This window comes from Salvelinus fontinalis, chromosome 26 (assembly GCF_029448725.1).
Source record: "Salvelinus fontinalis isolate EN_2023a chromosome 26, ASM2944872v1, whole genome shotgun sequence".
Classification (NCBI taxonomy): domain Eukaryota; kingdom Metazoa; phylum Chordata; class Actinopteri; order Salmoniformes; family Salmonidae; genus Salvelinus; species Salvelinus fontinalis.
Genome location: NC_074690.1, coordinates 29,798,125 through 29,825,656, shown reverse-complemented (window position 1 = coordinate 29,825,656; position 27,532 = coordinate 29,798,125). Strand labels below are relative to the sequence as shown.

General features: G+C 43.6%; 1 protein-coding gene across 2 annotated transcripts; it reads left to right on the top strand.

The window, feature by feature from the left end:
• The first annotated feature begins 3,416 nt into the window (after window positions 1–3,416).
• On the top strand, window positions 3,417–26,988 carry LOC129824082 (zinc finger CCHC domain-containing protein 2-like). 2 transcript variants are annotated; one of them, XM_055883394.1, is made up of 13 exons: window positions 3,417–4,422; window positions 6,512–6,626; window positions 7,190–7,257; window positions 11,114–11,185; window positions 19,296–19,396; window positions 20,539–20,624; window positions 21,313–21,396; window positions 21,645–21,699; window positions 21,951–22,074; window positions 22,275–22,425; window positions 22,544–22,666; window positions 22,884–24,236; window positions 24,616–26,988. In XM_055883394.1, exons 1-13 carry the CDS (start codon window positions 3,631–3,633, stop codon window positions 24,672–24,674), a joined length of 3,183 nt encoding a protein of 1,060 aa, XP_055739369.1. In that variant the 5' UTR covers window positions 3,417–3,630; the 3' UTR covers window positions 24,675–26,988. The 2 variants fall into 2 exon arrangements, with proteins under 2 accessions (XP_055739369.1, XP_055739368.1); XM_055883393.1 differs by having other exon boundaries at window positions 7,187–7,257.
• Window positions 26,989–27,532: the final 544 nt, after the last annotated feature.

Genomic DNA, 27,532 nt, shown 5'->3' with positions numbered 1-27,532 from the left:
GCATCCTATAAAGCTGCTATTATTGTCATGGTGTCATTATCTGCTAATAAAGTTTGCTAGCCGTATCATACTGTGCATATAATATGTGAGATACACAGATGAACTAAAACACTAGCACTGCAAACACTCAGAACAAAGAAAGCAGCACTGCCTGGACTTCGCAGTCTTCCTCTTCAAGTCCCCCTTCTGAGACTGCCTGTTGAGAACAAATGACAGGCAGAACCTCCCAATCACACAGCACCGACCTCTTTATTCCACACACCAGAATTAAGTATTGCAGTCTGATTGCCATGTGTGTGTCCCAAAAAAATCTGTGAAATTAAATTAATACTCTACTCAGCAAACTGGATGCAGTCTATCACAGTGCCATCCGTTTTGTCACCAAAGCCCCTTATACCATTCACCACTGCGACCTGTATGCTCTAGTCGGCTGGCCCTCGCTACATATTCGTCGCCAGACCCACTGGCTCCAGGTCATCTATAAGTCTATGCTAGGTAAAGCTCCGCCTTATCTCAGCTCACTGGTCACGATAACAACACCCACCCGTAGCACGCGCTCCAGCAGGTATATCTCACTGGTCATCCCCAAAGCCAACACCTCTTTGGCCGCCTTTCCTTCCAGTTCTCTGTTGCCAATGACTGGAATGATTTGCAAAAATCACTGAAGCTGGAGACTTATATTTCCCTCACCAACTTTAAACATCAGCTATCTGAGCAGCAAACCGATCACTGCAGCTGTACATAGCCCATCTGTAAATAGCCCACACAATCTACCTACCTCATCCCAATATTGTTTTTATTTACTTTCTGCTCTTTTGCACACCAGTATCTCTACCTGCACATCATCATCTGCTCATCTATCACTCCAGTGTTAATTTGCTAAATTGTAATTACTCCGCTACTATGGCCTATTTATTGCCTTACCTCCTCACGCCATTTGCACACAATGTATATAGACTTTATTTTTTTCTATTGTGTTATTGACTGTACGCTTGTTTATTCCATGTGTAACTCTGTGTTGTTGTTTGTGTCGCACTGCTTTGCTTTATCTTGGCCAGGTCGCAGTTGTAAATGAGAACTTGTTCTCAACTAGCCTACCTGGTTAAATAAAGGTGAAATTTAAAAAAATTAAATTAAATGACAACTGTACCAAAAAATTATCATTGTTTATGTATTAAAATCTTAAATATTGGCAGGGTGGTTTTCACAGCTGTTTCATAAGGTGTTCATTATTGTAATTTGTAATTTGTAAATACCATTTGATGGTATTTATTTGTTCCACATTATTCATTGTTGTATCCTAGGACCTAACAGATACATATATATTCAACCACGAGGGGGTACTAATGAGCAATGTGAGATAGAAAACAATGAATCATGATAGAGGACTACTGGAATTATATTATTTCAGTGTAGACAAGGTAAGGGCAGATTAAAATAAAAACATGACAGCCAGACAAGCCAGTGTATGAATCAAATGGATTTTCATATGAATTGAGTGGAAATTAGTTGACTTCGTGATCTGTAAGGTAAGTAACTTTAATGTGTCAAGCAGATTACACATTTTCTTTGCCATTTAGCAACGTTTAGACATGGATTTCATGTTGTAATGTTAACAAGGTACCAAAAAGTAGTTAGAATTTATGTTTTCATTTTATTAGCTTAACAAAACTTGTTGCATAGCGATGATGAAAAGAACGTAATTTAGGCTGTAATGATATCCACAATTCTAATCATTAGGACATCACACCGTTAATATAGCAACAGACGCTAATAGTTTATTGAATCCCATTGTGAAGTAGAGGGGGACACTATTTGGCTAGGGGACATTATTTGGCATGACAGGCCCCCAAAAGGCTAGGGATGGCACTGACTGCATGTGTGGGTATGTACAGTATGTGGGTATGCAGACCTGCGAGCCATTGTGGCCCCTCATGATGAGTTCAGATTTTTTTGTGTCCCCCATCCTCATCAAAGTTGCCCATCCCTGGTATTCACAGTGTTTTCTGTAATCTACTGTCTGTAGCAGAGTACAAGCCCCTAGTGGATTGTAATGAAATACTGCCATCTGTTGACAAAAATAAGAAAACTTGTGCATAATACAACTCAATTTCTTTACATTAATTAATCTAGCTACAGTATATGGCAACTATATCACAGATAGAACAATGAGACAGATATTAAAAACGGATGTAACGTAGCATCTGGTTGGCGTTTCCACTAACTACGAAATATGGTGATGAGATGAATCCCAGTGGCTGGCAGTGTGAGAAGATGGAGTGAGATGGATTTTGCCGACATTCTGCTAATTGTATCATCAATGAAACATTTGATCCCCATACAGTGTTCTGTTTCCAAAACTAGAATCTGTAACAGAGTGGACGGCTTTTTGTAGACTTACCCTTTGCCAAAGTTTTTTTAAATTACGTTGTTTAGAAAGAGTACACGCGAATGGAGTTATTGCACACACGCACTTCACAGAGTAGGCGTTCCCTAACGGTAAATAAATGTTAGAACGCGCCAATAGGATCTCACTAGTAGCTCCTGTTTGGCTTTACCTCCTCACTTGTTCTGCCCACAATGATTAATTTCATCACATTGGAAACATCTATCATGGGTTAGTTATAAAAAATATTTGACTTTATCTTGTGCAATATAGAGCTAGCCAGCTTGTAGTCCTAAAAAACGTCAATGATTTACCTCTGGTTCGTTCAGAAAATCCTATCGGCAAAATTAATGGGGAAAGAATAGGGGTTTGGAATAAACGCTGAAAATAACATCTGAGGTTAACACAGGTTTATTTGTTTTATAGAACAAATCCTATAAAATCTATCAGCCAGTTAACCTGAACATTATAAATGATGAAGCCTTTATGTATTTTTTCATAAATGCTTAAAAATTTTAAAAGTGACGATCGGGGCGGCAGGTAGACTAGCGGTTAGAGCGTTGGGCCAGTAACCAAAAGGTTGTTAGAACGAATCCCCGAGTTGACATGATAATAATCTGTCGTACTGCCCCTGAACAAGACACTGTTCCTAGGTCGTCATTGTAAATAAGAATTTGTTCTTCACTGACTTGCCTAGTTAAATAAAGGTAAAAACATGTTTTTTAAATCTCAGAACAGAAGCTGGATCCCTTCTAGCCTTGACCGAGTTGGTATCTACAAAACGACGCCATTACTCTCTCTATTGTGTAAAAATGTTTCAGTGAATTGCACTTCACAGTTTCATGCAATTATATATCGAATATCGAATGAAATCGAATATTATAGAATAACAATCCATTGTGACACGTTTAGTTAAAATGTTTTTACATTAATGAGAGAAAGTGGCTTCGGTGACCTCTGGTAAATGCACCCTTGTCACGACCCGGTCCAGGGTCGGATGAAGTTAGGACCCAGCAGTTTGATGAAAGATGGGAGGAGTCAACTATGGGATTTTCGAGTGGTACAGTCAGTGCATGAAAATGAGTTACTGAGCCAGCTATACATAATCTCACTATTTAATTTCCTTCTAATATCACATAAATACAACTCCGCGGTAGTGTACAGATGCGAACGGAGCGAGTATGTAATGCTCCGATACATTTGAATCAATTGATAATCGCTAACAAGTCCTGTCAGAGTTGATCATGCTGAAAATTAAGCTGCCCATGCGAACTGCGGAGGAAGAATACCATACCGTCGAAGACGAGCAGGAAAATACCGATTACAACAGTCTCACTATTGATTCGATTCCGTACCGTGGTGTGAGCCACCGGTTCAAGGATTCAACGAGGGAATCGTGTCGCCTGTCGCAAATTGACAAGGAGACGGTGTTTGAGTGGTTCGGCTTGCACCTCAACCCAGCAAAGCGGATAGAGTTTATGTACGGAATACTTCATATGTGTCAACCACTTGAGCTTCGCTTTTTCGGATCCTGCCTTGAGGACCTTGCACGGAAAGATTTTCACGTCTTCCGAGACTTTGAGATAAGGGCGAACAGTCAAACTGACTTGGGCCTCCTTATGGACGTCGCCGACCCTGTCGTTCGTGCCAAACTACTTGTCTGCCTGTCACTTTTGAAATCTGAAAACAGAGAATGCGCGGGCACACTTTATCGTGCTTTGAACCATATGGATCCAGCGCTGTACTTGAATACTTATCATGGCGTTCCAGTATCTCCACGTGGGAGCACTCAGAATGTACCTGATCAACATTCCCCTCGCGATGGTGGAATGAAGTCCGGGAGATTGGAGCATCCCAGTGGGCCTCCACTGGAGGCAGAGTCGGGTTCCCTGGAGCACTTGGCGCTGCTTTTCACCATGGCCTCGCTGCACCCGGCGTTCTCTTTTCACCAGAGGGATACTGCCAGGCACCAGTTGGACAATGTGGAACGGGCCATAGAGGAGAGAAGGTATTGCCACAACCGCCCGAGCGTCCAGGTAAGCATCACATTGACAGTTTAAGTGCGTCTCAAGAGTGAATCCAAAGGGGCCTCCTCACCTTACCTCGTGTCCTTAGCTCAACTCATTACCTCACTTCTTATTGTCACTGAGCAGGTGAAAGGCTCCCATCACATTTATTATCCTGTGCGGTTAGATCAGTGCAGGTGAGGAAACGAGAAGAAAGCCAGCGAAGGCTTTGCTACTGTTGACTATTGAAATGCACCCATCCCCTTGGGGGGCCCTGGTACATATGACGTTGACAAGTCCACAGGGGGCGTTCCCCAGTAAGACTTTCACCTGACTTTTACTTTGACAATAATTAATTAGGTAGGTACTACTTAGACAAGAATAACCTGTTTTTCTAAAATGTTACTGGCCACCTAGATCATAGGAATGAACAGATTACTTTTTATACAAAATCTATATGGAATAAGATTTTAGTTCAGATGACGCAATGTAGCACTTTATTTCTGGTAAAGTGGGACCAAATAATTGCTGTAGGGATAGACTGTAATTACCGTAGCATGTACTGATGTGAATAGACTTGTGGAGTTAGCCTAAAAAGAGAGGAAAGAGGTTCAACCCTTTCATACCAAGTATTGCTTAAAGCAGTTTCATTTCCAAGAACAGTCTTGAGTGCATGGCCATATGACTACAAGCCGAGTTCATTGTGCTGTCACAAAATGACAGACTTCATAGAATGAAGATCACTTTTCCAATCAGGAGAATAGAGAGAGAGACCGCTTATCTGGTTTCAGCAGACATGCTGGCCACGGCTACTGTGTCTTCTGTCATCTTCTCCACAGTAGCTAGCTATTATGAATGGGAACACCCAGCATTCTTGTGAATGGTTGCATTGTGATCTTACTTTGCATTGTGTTGGAGAAACCTTTTTCTCTCCCCTCTCTCTTTGTCTTTCACTTTCTCTCTCCCCCTCTTTCTTTCCCCTTCTCTCTCCCCCCTCTTTCTCTCTGGCATCCAATGAAAAGCCCAGGAGTTTGAATGAGACAAACACCCTCTCTCTCTCTCATCTGTCTGACTGACTGCTCTCTTATAGGAGCACTCTGTCGTGCCCTCTTGGCTGTCTCTCAGCATAATTATATGTCTCATTAAGACAGTTAGCCTACACTTTCCTGCGGATAGGTGGTATTTCGTCATCTACAAGACCCTGCTAGGTAAAGTCCCCCCTTATCTCAGCTCGCTGGTCACCATAGCAGCACCTACCTGTAGCACGCGCTCCAGCAGGTATATCTCTCTAGTCACCCCCAAAACCAATTCTTCCTTTGGACGCCTCTCCTTCCAGTTCTCTGCTGCCAATGACTGGAACGAACTACAAAAATCTCTGAAACTGGAAACACCTATCTCCCTCACTAGCTTTAAGCACCAGCTGTCAGAGCAGCTCATAGATTACTGCACCTGTACATAACCCATCTACAATTTAGCCCAAACAACTACCTCTTTACCTACTGTATTTATTTATTAATTTATTTTGCTCCTTTGCACCCCATTATTTCTGTCTCTACTTTGCACTTTCTTCCAATGCAAACCAACCATTCCAGTGTTTTTTTAGTTTTTATTTTACTTGCTCTGTTGTACTCACTTCGCCTCCATGGCCTTTTTATATTTTATTTATTTATACATATATCTGTTTGCCTTCACCTCCCTTATCTCACCTCACTTGCTCACATTGTATATAGACTTATTTTTTTCACTGTATTATTGACTATATGTTTGTTTTTACTCCATGTGTAACTATGTGTTGTTGTATGTGTCGAACTGCTTTGCTTTATCTTGGCCAGGTCGCAATTGTAAATGAGAACGTGTTCTCAATTTGCCTACCTGGTTAAATAAAGGTTAAATAAAATAAATAGAAAATTTCTAATCAAAACGGCGCTGACTTATGAATATAAATTAAACTGAAAAAGGAGAAAAAATGTACTTTTCAAAGCATGTGGAGAGTAGGAAATTAGTATTGGTTCCAGTTAAGTGTTGTAAGGGGGAAATTGTTTAGTGGGACTATTATTGGGGGAGAACGCACATTTCTTTTTTTACAAAAGCACCAATCTCTTCACTTTCTTGGTTGCAGCAGAAGCAACATACCCTGCGAAAGGAGGACCTCAGCCTCAGGAGCACTGACATGGGTCAGTCGGTCTGCTGTATCCCCAATCAGCTCCCCAACAGGACCTTATCTCAGAGAGAAGGTAGTCTCAATCCTGTTTGTTATTGCATCCTCTGAGGTCTCTCATTCACATGTCGAGAGGAGTGTTCAAACAAGATGTATTTTAGCCTAGTGTGTTTGAGGTAAAACAAGAGACCCAAACAAATGGTAAAATATGGCTCAATAGACGGGATATATTCCAATTATCTGTAGTTTTAAAACTGATACTGTGAGATTCTTGCATTGATGCCCATGTTCTACTTACACAGAGGCAGATGAACTCGTTGATATCATTTTTATGTCTCTTCATGCACTATGAAGGAGGTTTGCGGTAGTTTCCCAAGCCAATGCTAACTAGTGTTAGCGCAATGACTGGAAGTCTACAGGTACAGTAGCAATGCTTGTGAAACTACTGCTAACTTCCTTCATACTGCATGCAGAGACATAAAAAGGGTGTCCCATGAGTTCTTCTGACTCTGGGTAAGGAGAGCAATGCCATTCCTTTAACAGTGTTCAATGTATTCTGTGGTAATCAATATTACATTTGGGTGAACAGCAATTCATTTCTCAAAAGAATAACCCTGTCCTTCTTTCTTCCTGTAGCAGTTCACGTTGACAAGATTGAGCTAAAGAAGATCTTTTGGAACCGAGGAAACAGGGAATACAGTATTGAGGTATGTTCATGTTTGGACTCTAATTTTTCATGATTTTTGAAGCATACCCCTGTAGTGTGTAGGTATACATATTTTTATTAGGCCTATATATTGTTGACCACCAGATTGATTTGCGCTTCCTCACATTCAAATTATGTCACAAAAAAAAAACGTTTATCCTGAGCTTCAGATTGTCCATGCAATATTTTATATTTTTTTCTGTAAATCATGCAATGTTCTCTTACAACATCTGGACAGGCAGAGATATAAGACTTTGCCTGGCCCTGACTAAACAGTCCGTCCTCTATGGCCAGGCATCAGCCAGGCATTGTGACAAGCAGCAATGTGCTGAGGAGTCTGAGGGGGAGGAGGAGAGCAAGACGGAGAGAGCCAGGTTAAATAGGACAGCAGGAAGGATTGCTCCCTCCTATTCACATGCTGTCCTCCTTTGCAAGAGAACACAATCTGGGTGAAATATGTCCTTCATTGTTCGCGACCCCATAACATCTGCCGTGACGGTTTTTACAAGCTTGCGGCGGCATCATATCAGCCTGTAAAAAACGGAAATTTTTCCATTTAGACTAGAGGGTTGAAAGACTTGAGGGTAGCTCCAAGATTTCACAACACTGAGATCATGAGATGATGTCCTCACCATAACATGGCATAACATTGCTGATGCTTTTGATCAGATAGCTGAAGTAGTAGTAGAATAGATGTATTTTTGACTAATGCTGTCCTTATCTGTGACCTACTGAAATTGACCAAAACCATGAAGGCTACTTAGCTAAGTAACTAGAACATACTGCCAACACATGCTAACGATGAGTGTTGTGTTGGTCACTTAACAGTTAACATCGGCTCAGAATTATATGGATAACAAGAAGAGCTTCATTGAGGAGACTTCTACCGTTACCTGTTTCTGCGTAGTCTGCTCTACAGAGACAGGGGTACTGACAGTGTGTGACTGCGTGGAGGTGTGTGTGACACTCATGAATGGAAGGAATGGCCGTCCTGGCCTTGACCCAATACCCATCCTTATCATCTGTGTGGCTGGGCAGAATGAAGTCTTCGATTAGCCTAACAGGTTAAGTTTGCTTGACCAGGCTAGAATTCCCTTGGTCTAAGGGAGATATCTCAGTGAGAGGATTGTGTTTAGTCCAACAGGTTTCTGAAACCTGCTCTCCAGGCTTTTTTGGTGCTGGAGAAGGGTTTATCTGTTATTGAACCCTGCTGTCTTATAGCCTACTTGAAAAGGATGCACCAATGTAGCCTAAGTTAAGAGGCACTATACAGACTGTGTAAGGAATCAACTGGCAGTTGAAACCCTCTTGGCTGAAATGTGGAGGGGGACCGTGATAAAATGTTGCTGCTAGCCAGAGCTGGAAACTGACGTGCACACACACACATTTTGTTCTTCTTTCCTCATGGGGACCTAAAGTTAATTTCCATTAAAAATCCTATTTTCCCTAACCTTAACCCGTAACCCTAAACCTAACCAAAAACCCCTTACCCTAGTTCTAACCTTAATTGTAACCCTAAACCTAACCCCTAAGCTTAAAATAGCCTTTGTCCATATGGGGATGTGGAAAATGTTCCCATGAGGGAGAATTTATTGTTTTACTATCCTTGTGGGGACTTAGGGATTTTAGGTCCCCACAAGGATAGAAGAACCAACACACACACACACACACACACACACACACACGGAAGAGAAAGTGGCTTGCTGGGCTGTGCCATCTGCTCCGCTGGGCATGGTATATGAAAGAGGGTGTTAGTGAGTTAAATAGGGGAGAACATCCATCATCTTCAGCACAGGAGGAATTTCACCCTGTCTACTCTAGGCTATAAACAACACAACTAAGAGTAGCCTGTAATACTAGGGTAGGCCTGTGCTGAGTTCAGTGTAAAACAATGCTTTGAGAAGTAGGCCTAGCATATTACTTGCTGAATTGTTTCACATTCATTCAGCGTTATTCACTTTTCCACTAAGGCGATGGGAATTACATCCTTGGCTCCTTTATTTGTTCTAAACTAAATAACAAAAATGTTGGTTATCTTGTCACCCTGATCAGAGAGGACTTGGGGTTTAAAACACTCATTAATCATTGGTTTTCAAAGCTCACTGTTTTCCTTTTGTCTCTCCTTTTGTGAAGGGCAGACATACTAGACAAACCACTACTTCCTGTGTCCAGCTTGAACTGGGCCTACAAATCAGACATTATTATTCAGATGTTTATAAGGAGCCTAGCCTGGCTGCTAACGCCAAAACGACTCTCCCTATCAGTCCCTTCAGTGTCTGAGGTATTTACACTAGTCAAGATTGGAAGCATCTCAAGTGTTGAAAGAAACAGTTTGGGAGTTAAATTGAATTTATTTGGGTATAAACATATTAGCGAAATGTACATTGTATTCAAAGAGCAACAGAATTTTTTTATATCCCACTTCAAGTTGATGAGTGCATTTTCATTCACCTTTGTCAGGTCAGGGATCAAGGTGAAGATCTGTTTCCCAAATAGTACCCTATTCCCTGTGTTGTACACTACCTTTAACCAGAGCTGGACCCTGGTCAAAAGTAGTGCACTACAAAGGGAATAGGGTGCCATTTGGGACTGATTGGCGTTCAGTAGGGGAGCACCAACTACCAGACTCCACAGGTTAACTCTGTGATGGACAGAATGGAGTAGACTGGCAGGCTGTGAAAGAGCTTGTTGTGTTCAGATCCCCCCGCGGAGCTGATTATTGGTCGCAGTGATGATGGAATGTCACATAAAAAAATGTACTATTTACAGAGTATAATATTTTCATATAGCCTTCCACACACGGTATAAGCAGATAAAAAAACCAAGAAAAAGTATGTGCTTGTCTGTGTTTGAGCACTATAGCCTAAAAGTCTCACAGTCAACAATTGTTTCTGAAATGCTAGGCTACATACACATACAACTATCAGAGCAACCCAAAAAATGGAAAAAATAAATTGAGGCTAGTAGCCTAACTGAATCAGATCAGAGCCCAATAAAATCCTTCCTATTCTCTTGGCCTCCAAAGCATGAGAGAACATCAGTTCACTCTAACCGTCTGAGTGAGATGAGCGGCTGAGACTAAAACCTACTACTCAATCTGTCACCATTCATTATTTTGTCTGCTTTGAGAGGCAACAGAAAGCACCTCTTGGTATATTTTTCTAAAGATTCAGATGATTTGTGGGGTAATGTTTTGAAAGGACAGTGTGGCACCACTCCCTTCAGAGCAGGTCTAGATAAGTGTTGATACAAGATGGTTGAAATGTTTAACATCAGTTTTTTTCTTAGTACACTAACTCAATCTTAGTGTAAATTATCAAAGGCCCTCTATTGGTATGCAAACTTGTCAAGAGTAGTCCAGGGTGAGTTTTTGTTCTTCTTCCCAATGGGAAAACATCCTTTCAAGGCAACGACTATCAGGGTACGTAACGGAGCTTGTTATGTTTTTCTGCTCAAAACATGTAAGGAGAAATTCCAACCTAGCTCTTTCTAAGATCATTATTTACTTCCATAACTAAGGTATGCAATGACCCGCTTTGGCTACAAAATCAAATACCTCAAACATTCTGAGCAGGAGTTTAGAGTGGAGCTGACGTCACCTTGTCTGTGCGTGTTTAATTCAAAGTGACTTATGAGGACACATCAGACAATCTAAATACTAAACTACATCACCAAATGGAGTGTGGTGTCGTCCAGATTCCAGAATGTAGTTAAGTGGTTGACTGCCAAGTATCAAATAATACCATACTTTGTTTCATCTGCATATTTCAGGTGAATGACATGCTGTCTAAAGCAATGTATATGATGTGTGTTTGGTAAAGCATACTGATGAATGATGTCTTCCTCCCCTCTTCCAGGTCCAGTGGTCTGACTCAACGTGGAGCACAGTGACCAAGACTCACCATGAGCTGTATGACTTTCTGTCTAAGGTATGAGAGAAAATCATATCCCCATCAATAGATTATAGGCCTAGAAGATACTGGATTTAATGTCTGGCGAAATAAAGTCACTATCTGCCGTCTGTATAAGAGGTCTGATGATATGTGGATGTTGTCTTACGGATAAATAGATGAGAGGTCTGCACACTTCGCACACAGTATATTGTTGCTCCACAGACCAGGAGGTTTTTTGGATTCCTGTATAGATCTTGTCGTATGCCATCAGATCATATTAATTTTAGTGCTGTTAGGGCTTTGATTTTGGGGGATTAACTTCTGTTTAATTAGCTAGCTCCACAGCCATCTGCTAACACAGATGCAGTGTTTACTTTCCAAATGTATGCATGTGCTTTCTAGTCACTCAATGCTCTATGTGCATGCTAATACTAATATTGTAACATACAGTACCAGTCAAAAGTTTGGACACCTACTAACTCCAGGGTTTTTCTTTATTTTTACTATTTTCTTTATTGTAGAATAATAGTGAAGACATCAACACTAAGAAATAACACATATGGAATAATGTAGTAACCAAAAAATTAAATATATGTTTTATACACTGCTCAAAAAAATAAAGGGAACACTTAAACAACACAATGTAACTCCAAGTCAATCACACTTCTGTGAAATCAAACTGTCCACTTAGGAAGCAACACTGATTGACAATAAATTTCACATGTTGTTGTGCAAATGGAATAGACAAAAGGTGGAAATTATAGGCAATTTGCAAGACACCCCCCAAAACAGGAGTGATTCTGCAGGTGGTGACCACAGACCACTTCTCAGTTCCTATGCTTCCTGGCTGATGTTTTGGTCACTTTTGAATGCTGGCGGTGATCTCACTCTAGTGGTAGCATGAGACGGAGTCTACAACGCACACAAGTTGCTCAGGTAGTGCAGTTCATCCAGGATAGCACATCAATGCGAACTGTGGCAAAAAGGTTTGCTGTGTCTGTCAGCGTAGTGTCCAGAGCATGCAGGCGCTACCAGGAGACAGGCCAGTACATCAGGAGACGTGGAGGAGGCCGTAGGAGGGCAACAACCCAGCAGCAGGACCGCTACCTCCGCCTTTGTGCAAGGAGGTGCACTGCCAGAGCCCTGCAAAATGACCTCCAGCAGGCCACAAATGTGCATGTGTCTGCTCGAACGGTCAGAAACAGACTCCATGAGGGTGGTATGAGGGCCCGACGTCCACGGGTGGGGGTTGTGCTTACAGCCCAACACCGTGCAGGACATTTCGCAGTTGCCGGAGAACACCAAGATTGGCAAATTCGCCACTGGCGCCCTGTGCTCTTCACAGATGAAAGCAGGTTCACACTGAGCACATGAGCACATGTGACAGAGTCTGGAGACGCCGTGGAGAACGTTCTGCTGCCTGCAACATCCTCCAGCATGACCGGTTTGGCGATGGGTCAGTCATGGTGTGGGGTGACATTTCTTTGTGGGGCCGCACAGCCCTCAATGTGCTCGCCAGAGGTAGCCTGACTGCCATTAGGTACCGAGATGAGATCCTCAGACCCCTTGTGAGACCATATGCTGACACATGCACATTTGTGGCCTGCTGGAGGTCATTTTACAGGGCTCTGGCAGTGCACCTCCTTGCACAAAGGCGGAGGTAGCGGTCCTGCTGCTGGGTTGTTGCCCTCCTACGTCCTCCTCCACGTCTCCTGATGTACTGGCCTGTCTCCTGGTAGCGCCTGCATGCTCTGGACACTACGCTGACAGACACAGCAAACCTTTTTGCCACAGTTCGCATTGATGTGCTATCCTGGATGAACTGCACTACCTGAGCAACTTGTGTGCGTTGTAGACTCCGTCTCATGCTACCACTAGAGTGAGAGCACCGCCAGCATTCAAAAGTGACCAAAACATCAGCCAGGAAGCATAGGAACTGAGAAGTGGTCTGTGGTCACCACCTGCAGAATCACTCCTGTTTTGGGGGGTGTCTTGCAAATTGCCTATAATTTCCACCTTTTGTCTATTGCATTAGCACAACAGCATGTGAAATTTATTGTCAATCAGTGTTGCTTCCTAAGTGGACAGTTTGATTTCACAGAAGTGTGATTGACTTGGAGTTACATTGTGTTGTTTAAGTGTTCCCTTTATTTTTTTGAGCAGTGTATTTGAGATTCTTCAAAGTAGCCACCCTTTTATTTCCAACATCACCTGTTCAGAGGAGACTGTGTGAATCAGGCCTTCATGGCCGAATTGCTGCAAAGAAACCGCTACTAAAGGACGCCAATAAGAAGAAGAGACTTGCTTGGGCCAAGAAACACGAGCAATGGACATTAGACTGGTGGAAATCTGTCCTTTGGTCTGATGATTCCAAATTTGACATTTTTGGTTCCAACCGCTGTATCTTTGTGAGTAGGTGAAGGGATGATCTTCGCAGGTGTGGTTCCCACCGTGAATTATGGAGGTGTGATGGTGTGGGGGTGCTTTGCTGGTGACACTTGTCAGTGATTTATTTAGAATTCAAGGCACACTTAACCAGCATGGCTACCACAGCATTCTGCAGCAATATGCCATGCCATCTGGTTTGTGCATAGTGGGACTATAATTAGTTTTTTAAGGACAATAACTTCTACCAGCATGTTAAATGTGCAATCACAGGGCGAAAAAACTCTAGACCACCTTTACTCCACACACAGAGGCGTGTACAAAGCTCCCCCTCACCCTCCATTTGGCAAATCTGACCATAATTCTATCCTCCTGATTCCTGCTTACCAGCAAAAACAAAAGCAGGAAGCACCAGTGACTCGGTCAATAAAATAGTGGTCAGATGAAGCGGATGCTGAGCTACAGGACTGTTTTGCTAGCACAGACTGGAATATGTTCTGGGATTCTTCCGATGACATTGAGTACACCACATCAGTTACTGGCTTCATCAATATGTGCATCAATGACGTCGTCCACAGAGTGACTGTACGTACATACCCCAACCAGAAGCCATGGATTACAGGCAACATCCGCACTGTGCTAATTGGTAGAGCTGCTGCTTTAAGGAGCGGGACTCTAACCCAGAAGTTTATAAGAAATCACTCTATGCCCTCCAACAAACAGGCAAAGCATCAATACAGGACTATGATCAAATCATACTACACCGGCTCCGACGCTCGTCAGATATGGCAGGGCTTGCTAACTATTAGACTACAAAGGGAGCTGCCCAGTGACACAAGCCTATCAGACGAGCTAAAAAACTTCTATGCTCGCTTCGAAGCAAGTAACACTGAAACATACATGAGAGAATCAGCTGTTCCGGATGACTGTGTGATCACGCTCTCCGTAGCCAACCTTTAAACAGGTCAACATTCACAAAGCCGCAGGGCCAGATGGATTACCAGGATGTGTACTCCGAGCATGCGCTGACCAACTGGCAAGTGTCTTCACTGACATTTTCAACCTCTCCCTGTCAGAGTCTGTCATACCAACATGTTTAAAGCAGACCACCATAGACCCTGTGCCCAAGAACACCAAGGTAACATGCCTAAATGACTACCGACCCGTAGCACTCACGTCTGTAGCCATGAAGTGCTTTGAAAGGCTGGTCATGGCTCACAACACCATTATCCCAGAAAACCTAGACCCACTCCAATCTCTATCTCCAATCTCTCCCTGCCCTTTCACACCTGGACAAAAGGAACACCTATGTGAGAATGCTATTCCTTAGACTACAGCTCTGCATTCAACACTATAGTGCCGTCAAAGCTCATCACTAAGCTGAGGACCCTGGTACTAAACACCTCCCTCTGCAACTGGATCCTGGACTTCCTGACGGCTGCATACAGGTGGTAAGGGTAGGTAACAACACATCCACCACACTGATCCTCAACATGGGGGCCCCTCAGGTGTGTGTGCTCAGTCCCCTCCTGTTCACTCATGACTGCATGCCCAGGCACGACTCCAACACTATCATTAGGTTTGCCGATGACACAACAGTGGTAGGCCTGATCAACGACGAGACAGCCTATAGGGTTGTGGTGCCAGGACAACAACCTCTCCCTCAACGTGATCAAGACCAAGGAGATGATTGTGAAGTATAGGAAAAGGAGGACCAAGCACGCCCCCATTCTCATCGACGGGGCTGTAGCGGAGCAGGTTGAGAGCTTCAAGTTCCTTTGTGTCCACGTCACCAACAAACTATCATGGTCCAAGCACACCAAGACAGTCGTGAAGAGGGCACAACAAAACCTATTCCCTCTCAGGAGACTGAAAAGATTTGGCATGGGTCCTCAGATCTTCAAAAGGTTCTACAGCTACACCATCGAGAGCATCCTGACTTGTTGCATCACTGCCTGGTATGGCAACTGCTCGGCCTCAGACCGCAAGGCACTACAGAGGGTAGTGCGTACGGCGCAGTACATCACTGGGGCCAAGCTTCCTGCCACCCAGGACCTCTATACCAGGTGGTATCAGAGGAAGGCCCTAAAAATGGTCAAATACTCCAAACACCCTATTCATAGACTGTCCTCTCTGCTACAGCACAGCAAGCGGTACCGGAGCGTATAGGTCAAAGAGGATTTTAAACAGCTTCTACCCTCAAGCCATAAGACTCCTGAACATCTAATAAATGGCTACCCAGACTATTTGCACCCCCCCTCTCTTTTACACTGCTGCTACTGTTTATTATCTATGCATAGTCACTTTAATAACTCTACCTAAACTCAGAAAAAAAGAAACGTCCTTTCACCGTCAAATGCGTTTATTTTCAGCAAACTTAACATGTGCAAATATTTGAATGAACATAATAAGATTCAACAACAGACATAAACTGAACAAGTTCCACAGACATGTGACCAACGGAAATTGAAGGGGGGGGGGGGGTTCAAAATCAGATTTGCCAGTTCTCGCTGTGACATGTTACCCCACTCTTCCACCAAGGCATCTGCAAGTTCCCGGACATTTCTGGGGGGAATGGCCCTAGCCCTCACCCTCTGATCCAACAGGTCCCAGATGTGCTCAATGGGATTGAGATCCGGGCTCTTCGCTGGCCATGGCAGAACACTGACATTCATGTCTTGCAGGAAATCACACACAGAACGAGCAGTATGGCTGGTGGCAGGAAGGGTACCATATGAGGGAGAAGGATGTCTTCCCTGTAATGCACAGCGTTGAGATTGCCTGCAATGACAACAAACTCAGTCCGATGATGCTGTGACACACCGCCCCAGACCATGACGGACCCTCCAAATCGATCCCGCTCCAGAGTACAGGCCTCGGTGTAACGCTCATTCCTTCGACGATTAACGCGAATCCGACCATCACCCCTGGTGAGACAAAACCGCGACTCGTCAGTGAAGAGCACTTTTTGCAAGTCCGGTCTGGTCCAGCGACGACGGTTTGTACCCATAGGCGAAGTTGTTGCCGGTGATATCTGGTGAGGACCTGCCTTACAACAAGCCTACAAGCCCTCAGTCCAGCCTCTCTCAGCCTATTGCGGACACTCTGAGCACTGATGGAGGGATTGTGCATTCCTGGTGTGACTAGGACAGTTGTTGTTGCCATCCTGTCACGCAGGTGTGATGTTCGGATGTACCGGTCCTGTGCAGGTGTTGTTACACGTGGTCTGCCACTGCAAGGATGATCAGCTGCCCGTCCTGTCTCCCTGTAGCGCTGTCTTAGGCGTCTCACAGTACGGACATTGCAATTTATTGCACTGGCCACATCTGCAGTCCTCATGCCGCCTTACTGCATGCCTAAGGCACGTTCACGCAGATGAGCAGGGACCCTGGGCATCTTTCTTTTGGTGTTTTTCAGAGTCAGTAGAAAGGTCTCTTTAATGTCCTAAGCTTTCATAACTGTGACCTTAATTGCCTACCGTCTGTAAGCTGTTAGTGTCTTAACGACTGTTCCACAGGTGCATGTACATTAATTGTTTATGGTTCATTGAACAAGCATGGGAAACAGTGTTTAAACCATTTACAATGAAGATCTGTGAAGTTATTTGTATTTTTATGAATTATCTTTGAAAGAGAGTGGCCTGAAAAAGGGACGTTTCTTTTTTTGCTGAGTTTACATGTACATATTACCTCAATTACCCTCGACTAACTGGTGCCCCCGCACATTGACTCTGTACCGGTACCCCCTGTATATAGCCTCACTATTGTTATTTTACTGCTGCTCTTTAATTATTTATAACTTTTATTTCTTATTTTGGTATTTTCCTTAACTGCATTGTTGGTTAAGGGCTTGTAAGTAAGAATTTCACTGTAAGGTCTACTACACCTGTTGTATTCGGCGCATGTGACAAAGTTTGATTTGATTTGAACCAAAAGCACACCTCCAGACTGTGTAAGGGCTATTTGACCAAGAAGGAGAGTGATGGAGGGCTCCATCAGATGACCTGGCCTCCACAATCACTCGACCTCAACCCAATTAAGATGGTTTAAAATGAGTTGAACCGCAGAGTAAAGGAAATGCAGCCAAAAAGTGCTCAGCATATGTGGGAACTCTTTTAAGACTGTTGGAAAGGCATTCCAGCTGACTACCTCATGAAGCTGGTTGAGAGAATGCCCAGAGTGTGCAAAGCTGTCATCAAGGCGAAGGGTGGCTACTTTGAAGAATCTCAAATAAAAAATATATATTGATTAACATGTTTTTGGTTACATTATTCCATGTGTGTTATTTCATATTTTTAATGTCTTCACTATTATTAGAAAATTATATTATTATATTATTATTTCTATTATTTTAGAAAATAGTAAAAATAAAGAAAAACCCTGGAATGAGTAGGTGTGTCAACTTTTGACTGGTACTGTATATTCAAATGTATTTCTACATCTTGCTATTTTTTTATACCCCTAAATGTTATATATAAACTTTATGAATATACTGTATGTACATTGCCTTCGGAAAGTATTCAGACCCTTTGACTTTTTCAACATTTTGTTACGTTACAGCCTTATTCAAAAATGTATTAAATAAAAAGAAATCCTCAGGAATCTACACAGAATACTCCATAATGACAAAGTGAAAACAGGTTGTTAGACATTTTTTGCAAATGTATTAAAAAAATTAAAAAACATAGCTTATTTGTGTAAGTATTTAGACCCTTTGCTATGAGACTCGAAGTTGAGTTCCGGTGCATCCTGTTTCCATTGATCATTGTGACTGAAGACCACCTATGGTAAACTCAATTGATTGGACATGATTTGGAAAGGCACACACCTGTCTATATAAGGTCCCACTGTTGACAGTGTATGTCAGAGCAAAAAGATCAAGAAATTAGGTCCAAGAAATTGTGAGTAGAGCTCCGAGACAGGATTGTGTCAAGGCACAGATCTGGGGAAGGGTACCATAACATTTCTGCAGTATTGAAGGTCCCCAAGAACACAGTGGCCTTCATCATTCTTAAATGGAAGGAGTTTGGAACCACCAAGACTCTTCTTAGAGCTGGCCGCCTGGCCAAACTGAGCAATTGGGTGAGAAGGGCTTTGGTCAGGGAGGTGACCAAGAATCCAGAAGGACAACCATCTCTGCAGCATTCCACCAATCAGGCCTTTATGGTAGAGTGGCCAGAACGAAGCCACTCTTCAGTAAAAGGCACATGACAACCCGCTTTGAGTTTGCCAAAAGGCATCTAAAGACTCTCAGACCATGAGAAACAAGATTCTCTGGTCTGATGAAACCAGGATTCAACTCTTTGGCCTGAATGCCAAGCGTCACGTCTGGAGGAAACCTGGCACCATCCCTACGGTGAAGCATGGTGGTGCCAGCATCATGCTGTGGGGATGTTTTTCAGCGGCATGTACTAGTCAGGATCGAGGGAAAGATGAACGGAGCAAAGTACAGAGATCCTTGATGAAAACCTGCTCCAGAGCGCTCAGGACCGCAGACTGGGGTGCTTCAACAAAGTACTGAGTAAAGGGTCTGAATACTTATGTAAATGTGATATTTCCGTTGTATTTTATTTATATAAATTTGGTAATGTTTTTCTTTGTCGTTGTGGGGTATTTTGTGTTGATTGTTTAGGGTGAAAAGCGAATCCATTTTAGAATAAGGCTGAAACGTAACAAAATGTGGAAAAAGTCAAGGGGTCTGAATACTTTCAGATGGCACTGTATGTCTATGATAACCCCTCGTACGATTCCCTGCATTCCAGCTTCCATGTGAGAGGTCCTCTGAGCCCTTTGAGAAGGGACTGGTGAGGTTACTGGCCCAGAGAGACCAGTATGAACCCAGGGACCTGGAGAGGACGCTACAGTGAGTCTCCCACTTTTGCTCTTTTTTGCAGCACATAGAATGATGCGACATCGCAAGGGTTTTCACATTGTCAGTCAAATAAATTGATTTCTTGAAGTTCACACTTTGACCAATTTACCCCTTTTTCCAAAGAGCACCTTCTATCTACCAAAATGTACTATTGTGTACCTTAGTAGCGCTTTCCTTCCTCCTCTTTCTACTAGTTCACACTTTCTTGTTGTTTTACACTCCAGCTGTTCTTTTTTTCCCTCGATATTCAAGATATATTTATCTTTTATGACTTGCTTCTGTGGCATAAAATAACATTGCTGTATGAGATGGCTAAAACTGTCTACTTGAGCTGTGTTTTATTCACAAACCTCAATGTATCATATTGTGGAGAGTAGAGTAGACTACCCTCTAGTTACTGTCACCAACACTGCCATAAGCTCCAGTGTTGTCAGTTATGGTTATGGTGAATAACCTCCAGGCATTACATGTGTCAGAACCCAGGCTTTGATATCTAGGTCAACTGTGTCATTACCATTACTAGCCATTCCTTAAGGCGGTGTTTCCCAACTCCAATTCCCCAGTACTCCCAACAGAACAAATGTTTGTTGTAGCCCGGGACAAACAGCTCATTCAACTCAATTAGGGCTTGATGATTAGTTGACAAGTTGAATCAGGTGTGCTTGCCCAGGGCTTCACTAAAAATGAGTACTGTTGGGGGTCTTGAGGACTGGAGTTGGGAAACACTGTCTTAAGGCATTAACATGCCCAAGAGTAGTTAACACCTCTGAACAGAGTTCCGGACATAATTTGTAGAAACAGGCAAAAATGTTGTCAGTCAGACACCCACCTGCGGGCGGGCGGTCAGTCCCTAAAACCATGAATGGCAGACCGTAACTCGGTGAGACGTGGTTTCTCTATTGCAGATATGGATGGGATCACTTTTCCCCCTTCTCTTTTTCACTACCATCCAAGGTCACACCAGCACTTTGTGATCTCTTACACAGTGCACCTACTGTATCTTGCTATTAGATATTCTAGTATAGAACAGGTGATGGAGAACACATTCAATTCTAATTTCCAAGTCACTTTCTCTCTCCCTCTGTGTAATTTCTATCTTTAACTCCCTTTCTTCTCTCTCTTCACTGTGACAGGGACATGCTTCTGTCAGCCCCAGCAGCCTTCAGGCAGAGAAGAGAGGTCTGCAGGTTCCTTGTCCCATGCCTCAGCCTCCAGGGAGGTGAGATATCACCCGCTCCGCTGACGTGTACAGGAATGCATGTCTACACAAACCATCCACCTGATTGGTTAGGGATACCTTGGAACACAGACCACAATTACCCCTTTATCTTCTCGAATGATTTTGTATGTGGATTGATGTGGGCGGTCCATGTTGACTAATCGTACCAATAAACAACTTCTCAGTCAACTTAACTCCACTTTAAAAACAAAACATTTTTATGGACTTTGAAAGTAACGCCCTGAGCCCAGTTTCAATAGTGCTCCCAGAGGACCGGTAAATCCTCCAGAAATAACACCATACTGCTTGGTGGCCAGCTTAGAGAAATAAACCCAGCTTCAGAGTGAACAGCTCTCAGCATTGCTGCAGGACCAGGTGGCTGTTTCACCACATTAAACCCCGAGCCATTATCAATTGACTAAATTAAATTCATTTTTGGGAAAGTTTCCTCAAACCTCTGACCATTCAAGGGAATCCATTGCTCATTGGTTTCACACAGCTGCATCAAATTGACCACAGACATTCATAAACCAGGAATGTATTTTTGATGTCTAGGCTACAAATGTAAAGCGTTTAATATTAACTCACTTCCACCGCCTCAAGGTCTGCAAAGCTGTAATGTTAGGTAGGCTGGAAGGATCTTGTCGGCCATTCCCTAATATCTCACCATCTGGTCTCTCCTACCCAGATAATACAATAACTCTGGGAAAGACCTGCAAGGCAGCCGAGCACTTTAAAGTAGACTGCACAGAGCCATCAAGTCAGGACGAAGGTGTGTGTGTGCGCTGTATGGTGTAGTTTCTATTATCGCTGTCTCACATAAACCATTTACTCTGCCTGTCTGTCGTTCTTTGTGGTGTTGATCTGACAGTGTGTGGAAATGGCTATTTCATACAGACAGATATTTGTTGCCTGTCACCCTATGTGATTTAAGGCCAGTTGAATTTAATTGATCGATAGTTGATGTTCACTCGTACTTCTCTCTCTTTCTCGATCATCATTCTGCTCTCCCTCACCCAGACTTAGAGTCTCACCACCTTGGGCATCAGACGGAGTGCAGCAGCTTAGGCCAGAGGTAAGAGCTCTATCTGTTCAGTCCAACACATGTGACCTTGTGGCTGATGGGTTGTACTATGGTCCCGTGTGGCTCAGTTGGTAGAGCATGGCGCTTGCAACGTCAGGGTTGTGGGTTCATTCCCCACGGGGGGACCAGGATGAATATGTATGAACTTTCCAATTTGTAAGTCGCTCTGGATAAGAGCGTCTGCTAAATGACGTAAATGTAAATGTAAATGTACTAAGAGGATCCTTTCCTTCTCTTTACAGCATACAGATTACAAAGAGCAGCCGGAGTGAAAGCCAGAGGCCTGCTCTCCACTTAGAGCACAACGGAGTGGTGGAGGGGAGGGGAAAAGCAGACGTTATGTCCTGTTGGCCAGAACCACAGCAGGTCAGTCACACATCTCTCCTGACCTGGCCACTAGAGAAACTGGTAGAAACAGCAGGACTGTCAATATGCTGCTGTGTAACGCTGACTGGCATCTGTTCTAACAGTAAAAGCATGTCTTTTGTATTTTTGACTTTTTTGTTTGATTAGATCATGATCATTTACATTTGTTTAGCGTGTTAAATGTTCTGCTCTCTCTTCAGAAGGTAGATGAGAAATGGGCTTTCACTCCAGAACTAAAGAGTAGAAGAAGACCTGATGAAGTTAGGAGAAGTGAGGGGGCCAAAGCCTACATCCCCAACGGCATCATCAGACCGCTGTCAACAAACGTGATTAGACAGGGTATCAGTGAGAGTAAGTAACCATGTCTGGCAATAGCCTATTCCCCCCCCCCCAATTTAACGGTTAACATTTTAACAACATGCATGTTTGTGATTGGTGGATTTCTAAGTGCATTCCTTCACCCCTGTAGAGCCAGTCCAGGACAGGTATGGAGACACGTGGTCTGAGAGCTCCAGTACCCCCTCCAGCCCCCAGCATGAGGCCCGTGAGAGTCTGGAGAGTGAGGACCTTGAAGACCTGGAGGAAGAGAGAGGTGAGTGGCTCCTCTACCCCTGTGGGGAACGAATGGGGTAGATTTCCCGGGACCAGATTAATCCTGGACTAAAGAGCACTTTCAGTGGAGTCTCCATTTAGTCCAGGACAAAGCTTTATCTGGGTCTGGAAACCGGCCCATGATGTCTTTAGTCCTAATGTGAAATAGTGATGTTGAACCTCAAGATGTCTTTAATGATCGCTTCTCTCTCTCCCAGACACTACTGAGAGTTACTGTTCTGTCCAGCAGAAGAGGGCGAGTGGTCACAGCAGGGGGAAAGTTGTGGCTACTGTACACCCTATGGTCCCTGTACCCCACAAGGAAGAGCCATCCTACACTGACAGTCCCCGAAGTGTACATCCTCTACCACTGACGGTCCAGAATGGGCCCACCATGCCAGACGTTATGGCCTTTGTCACTTCACAGACGGGGGACGGTTCACCAGCAGAGGGGGTACTGACTGGGACCACCCCCATGGTTCCTCAGGAGTCCATCCCAAGCCAAGCTTCCCTGGGATACCCTGAGAGACAGAGGCATGTGTCTGTGTCTGCACCCCTGAACTCACAGCCAGCCACCCCAGGCTCCAGCAGTCACCCCATACTCCAGTGTTATAAAACCCACACTAGCCCAGACAGTAGAAGCACTAACCTCCAGCACCAGCCCCACATGGGTGCAATCGGTGTCATCCCCCCGACCTCCCACATGTCCCCCCTGCAGCAAACATACATCACCACTGACTCAGCCTCCACTGCCACCCTACCCCGAGCATCCTCTCTCCCTGACCCTAACACCAGGCCTCAAGCCCTGGCTGTACCCACCAGCCTACCCACCCCTAACTACGTGACACCCTCCTCAGGGGCAACTGTGACCCCAGCTGCCATCAGTCAGGTTCAGGCCACTCTGCTCCCAGCCGTCCCCACTCACACCCCCGGCCCCGTGTCCAGCCAAGCCCTGACCCTCACCCACAGCACGGCCCAGGGAGACGGCACCTCTTCTTGCAGCAGCTCGGGGGTGGCAGCAGGGCAGACCCAGCAAAAGCTGCAACCCCAGCAGCAGGCCCAACCTCCACAGCAACAGCAGATGAGCTGCAACACCTGCGGTTGCCGTGGCAGCTGTGGTAGTAGCCACTCCCCCAACGCCAACTTCTACTTCCCCCCCCAGCTGGGGCGCCAGGTCTTCAGCGCCACCCACCTCCCTCTCTTCCACCTCTCGTCCATGTGCAGCACTGGATACCCCAGCCACCACAGTCAGGTCCAACACCAGAGCAACGGCACCACACAGCTACCCTTCTATCCCCCTCCTCCTCACACAGCCACGCCAACGCAATACGTCAGTGGACCCCTGCTCCACACCTCCCACTCAGACCACATGCTGGCCACCCAGGCTGGATACAACCTGCAGCAGATGGCAGCTGCTTCCTTCAACCGTTTCTACACACCCATGTTCTCCTCGGTGGGACTGGGCACGGGCATGAAGAAGAGTAGTGCCAACGTCTCCTGCTATAACTGTGGGCTCAGCGGGCACTATGCCCAGGACTGCAAGCAGCCCTCAATGGACGCCGGGCAGCAAGGTAATACTGGCCAGGCTAGTGGCAGAGAGAGGAGGTGAAGACTCTCATAGTGATAGAGCAGAGAAAATAAGGATTCCTTATTTGTTTCAGCAAAATAAAATGTTGTATAGGAAGGCAGAGGTTTCTTTTGTAACATTTTTTCCCCCACGTGTTTTGCACTGTCCACCATTTTTATGTCTGACGCTCTCTGTAGAAAATCCTGGATTGTCTGAACGCGCTACAGAGCTCTATTAAACACCCAACCAAGTGTTAAATCATCTTTTGATAGGACACTGAATCTGGAAGGCTAGCAAAATGACTATGGACATCACATTTCTTTAGGTTACTTGTTGGCTAGTTTGGCATGCGACACTGACGCACTCCTGTGTGTGTGTTTCAGGTGGCTTTCGGCTGAAGTACGCAGCCCCCCACTCCTCTGAAGCAGACAAAACTGACTGACATGACAGAGAGAGGACCAAGACAATGCTTTGTTTATCTCACTACAGTAAAGATTCCAGAAATCCAAAGGGTTGAGTTTTTCACCAATTTGTAATACCTTCCAAATGTCCTTTAGGGGTTTGAGAACCCGCGCAAATATCCTGACTAGTTTCTCAGCAAAGAATGGAATCCAGACTTTTCAGAGGATGGTATTTTGCACTGGAGACCGGCATGAGACAAGCTCACATTTACAGACTAGTCTCTTACTTTAAAGAGTGAAAACCACATATTTACATGGTGTGGTGGTAAACTTGCATTCAGTAAGGATTGATAGATTTGGAGAGATAGATTGTTCTATTCTGATTTTAATGTGGGTCTTTTTAGAACATTTAAATCCGTCCAGAATCTGCCTTTGGTTCAAGTCGTTATATGTTAGACTAAGTAGCCTATATCAACTAAAGCATGTCATGACTTCAAGTCTCTGTTCTCCCTGTCAGTTCTTTCATATGCTAGCACTTGTAATGGGAGGGAAGGTAGTGAGTAGTACAATGCCTTAGTGCCTCACAGAGAAAAGATGGAGAGGGTTGTATTATCGCATAGGTGTTCAAAAGAAAAATACAGTTAAAAAGCAGCTAGTAGTTAAGCCTACCAGCTCATTTCATTTTTTTAAAATCTATTTAAAAAAACAAAATTTGTGAATTGTAAAAAATGGGGGGATGAATATTCAAAAACTTCACATGGTCTTTTATTTTTTGGATTGTCATAAAGGGGAGGAAAGATGTATGGTTTATGAGATAAAATATTTATGTAATTAGTTTTTTGACAGAATATTCTGAATGTACCATAAATACCCTGTATTTCATTTGTTTTACAAGCTAACGGATTCCATTTAAGGAAAATCTTTGTGCGAAAAAGGAACGTTATATTGTCATTTGTTGCAACTTGATTTAATGTGAAGCATGTATTAACTTAATCATGTCTGTCATTCATGATGTTAAAGGGATACTTCGGGATTTTTGTCAATCTACTTCCGCAGAGACATATTCATTTGTGGATACCATTTTTATGTCTCTGCGTGCAGTTTGAAGGAAGCTGCTTACAAGCGCTAGTGAAATTGCTAACTAGCGTTAGAGCAATGACTAGAAGTCTACGGTATCTGCTAGCATGCTAGACTTCCAGTCATTGCGCTAATGCTAGTTAGCATTGGCTCATGAAACCACCTCTTAACATAACAATGGTATCCAGGAGTTCATCTGACTGGGGAAGTAGATAAAGAGCCTCATTGCCAAAATCCTGAAGTAACATTATAACCCTAATGCTGCTGTTTTGTTTGTAACTGTCACCTGGGGGCAAAATCGCACTAATCCTTGCAGGTCTGTGCGGGGGTGTGTGTGTATATCTATGTTTGGTTCTTTGTGGGTCATGTCCCAAATGCTCTCAGGCAATGAGAGGACTCTTGTGGTTAATGTATCCCCTAAGCCTCTCCTCTAGGAGGTGATTTACTGAGACCCAAATCAACCCCCCCATCCCTACCCCCTAGGCACTTGGGTCGATCCAAAGTCAACCCCTCGGCACTTCAGTAGATCTGAAAGAATTAGATAGATGTAATCAATGGTAAAATCTTCGCTTGAGCTTGCCTTCTGATAAGATTGCTGGAATTCTTGCCATATTGCTCTCATCTATACAATCCTTTCTGATCTGCACAAGTGCAAAGGTTAGGGGCTAGTGGTCGATCTTTGGATTGGGCTACAGAATCAATGTCCCTTATCCTACCGCCATGCATGTACTGTACCTGGTGAAGATATTGAACGTTTGGCTCCTGCCTGTTTGTGTAGGCTTGTGTCAAGCTCTTTGTTGCCAGAACTTTATGTGCCCTATTCCTCCTTTCTCATGCAGCAATGAGATTGTATTATGCATGTAGGTGTATATTTGTGCACATCTGTAAGAGGCTAACTACACACACTTACTGTACTCAGATGAGAACTTCTGTATTAGAAAAAAGGTAAAACACTCACTGTTGTTAAAGACAATCGCCTGTTTGTGGGATTGAAACCCACCCTTCTCTTTCACTGTCTGCTGTTGAGGTGGATTGTTTTGTGTTTTCCAGCATCCCAACACACAGGCACACAACATGTAAGCTATCTGAAATTGACACGCAGGTAAAGTGGAACGTTTTATAAAGTGGAATGTATCTGTAAGCAGCCTTTCAGAATTCGTTTTTTAAAGTTTTAAACGTTTTGTATTGGATTTAAGAGGCCTAGTTGTTGACTTTATTTTGATTAATATCTTTATTTTGATGTTTCAAATTAAAATTGAAAGAGAAAAAAAACATGAACTATCAAGCCTGTTTGATGTATTTGTTGAACTTTTATGTTAAAGATGCAGTGCTGTAGGTTGAGGTAGTGTTACCTCTGGTGCAATTAATCTATTGATTAATGTTAATGTATCAACTGAAATATGTAATTATACAATAGTTCCTTCCTGTGCAAAATTAAGCAAAGATACTTTTTTTCAGGGAAGTTGGTAGCAATCAATGAAAAAACAACCAACGCAAGTTTTAATATGGAGATTCCCATGCTATATCAGAATGCGAAATGCATTCTAAATGGTTTATTCTTCCATAAAAAAAATATACAATAGACATTGAATATCTAAGGTCTTATCTTTTATTTCCATTGAACAATGTTTTCACCATTATTAAAGTTTAAATCCGTAGCAGGTAAACTGCCAAGTCCGTTTGCGATATTACAACAACGACGTTAATTCAAACAACGAACACTGTTTTTTTCCCCTTTGACGTCATTGCCTGCGCGATAGAACAACATAGTATGTATTAGGAAAAACAATAACAAATGCACCTGGGGCGACAAGTGTCACTG